Source organism: Chlorella variabilis (genome assembly GCF_000147415.1).
Source record: "Chlorella variabilis unplaced genomic scaffold CHLNCscaffold_448, whole genome shotgun sequence".
NCBI classification, from domain to species: domain Eukaryota; kingdom Viridiplantae; phylum Chlorophyta; class Trebouxiophyceae; order Chlorellales; family Chlorellaceae; genus Chlorella; species Chlorella variabilis.
In genome coordinates, this window is record NW_005434803.1 from 1 (window position 1) to 1,392 (window position 1,392).

At 75.3% G+C, this 1,392-nt stretch overlaps 1 protein-coding gene across 1 annotated transcript; it reads left to right on the forward strand.

Moving 5' to 3' along the window:
- CHLNCDRAFT_55854 (hypothetical protein) lies at positions 1–1,311 on the forward strand (the record flags this gene model as incomplete). The annotated part of the gene is made up of 2 exons (XM_005842546.1): positions 1–1,021; positions 1,233–1,311. Coding segments are annotated over 2 exons (1,100 nt in total), but the record flags the coding sequence as incomplete, so codon positions are not given.
- Between the last annotated feature and the right edge of the window lie 81 nt (positions 1,312–1,392).

A 1,392-nucleotide genomic window follows, 5' to 3' on the forward strand; every position in this document is an offset into this window, starting at 1 on the left:
CTGGCGCTTCTGGACCGGCTGCACGGCAGCGGCGGCGCGGCGGCGGCCGCCACCGACGCCGCCTCGCCCTCGTCCCCCGTGGCGACGCTGCTGCGGGCGGCCAGGAGCGCGGGCAGCCTCACTTGGGTGGGTGCTGCTGCCGCTGGGGACAGCAGCGGCGCGAATTCTGCCGGCGGTGGCGGCGGCGCCGCCGCCGGTGGTGCCATGGTGGTGGGGCTCAGCGAGACGCAGCTGGCGGCGCACCAGCGGGAGCGCGGCCTGCTGCTGCTGCAGCGCCTGCTGCTGCTGGCGCTGCACCACTCGCCGCCGCAGGCGGCGCAGCAGGCGGCGCAGCAGGCCGCCGAGCTGCTGCCGCTGCTGCTGGCCGAGGCGAGCGCTACTGCAGGGGACGCGGCGGCAGTCGAGGCGGCGGTGCCCCGCGTGCACCTGCTGCTGGCAGCCATCGTGCAGTGCTACCGCGGCATCGCCGCCAGGGCAGCTGCCGCGAAGCTGCAGGAGCAGCTGCTGCCCCTGCAGCTGCAGCAGCGCCTGGAGGCTTGCGTGGTGGCTGCCAACGCGGTGGTCGCCGCGGCGCCGACGGCCTTTGGGCTGCTGCCTGGCGAAGGTCCCTCGGCCCAGCCGCAGTCCCCCGGCGGAGCCCAGAGCCAGCCTGCAGGCCAGCAGCAGCCGCAGCGGGCAATGCAAGAGATGCTGCCGCTGCTGCAGCCGCGGCTGGTGGCGTCGGCGGCGCGCCAGCAGCTGCTGTTCATGCGGCACTGCGCGGGGCTGCACGCGGCAGCTGCCCCGCAGCTGCAGCAGGGCCTGATCGAGGCGGCCGCCGCGCAGCGCCACGCCGCCGCCGCCGCCGACGAGGCCAGCCGGCAGTGGCTGGGCGTGCTGCTGGCGGCCGACCGCTTGCGCCGCGCCGCACGGCGCCAGGCCGAAGACGAGGCCGGCCAGCAGCGGCGGCGGCAGTGGCGGGACCTGCGCCGCGCTCTGACCAGCGGGCGGGGTCTGTGGGCTGAGGAGGAGCGTCCCGAGGGTGAGAAGACACCCTGCTCGCCACGTCTGCACCTCCCGCCTCCTGCCGTCGCCTGACCCCCTCGGCCCCAGCCCCAGAGCAGGCCTGGCACCTGCTGGGCAGCCTGCTGCCTTGCCGTTCACACGCTCGCACACGCACATGCACACCTGCACACACTGCAAGGGCCCCACCACCACCACACATACCACCACCCGCCTGCCGCCACCTGCAGACCTGCACTGGAAGCTGGACGCTGTCGAGGACCCGGCGCGCCGCCGCCTGCGCCTGCGCCGCAACTACCACTTCCAGCGGTGAGGGGGGGGGGGGGGGGGGGGGCCCTTTGATGCAGGTTTTGATGCAGAAGCAGTTTCTGATGGGCAGCGCCCGTGGGT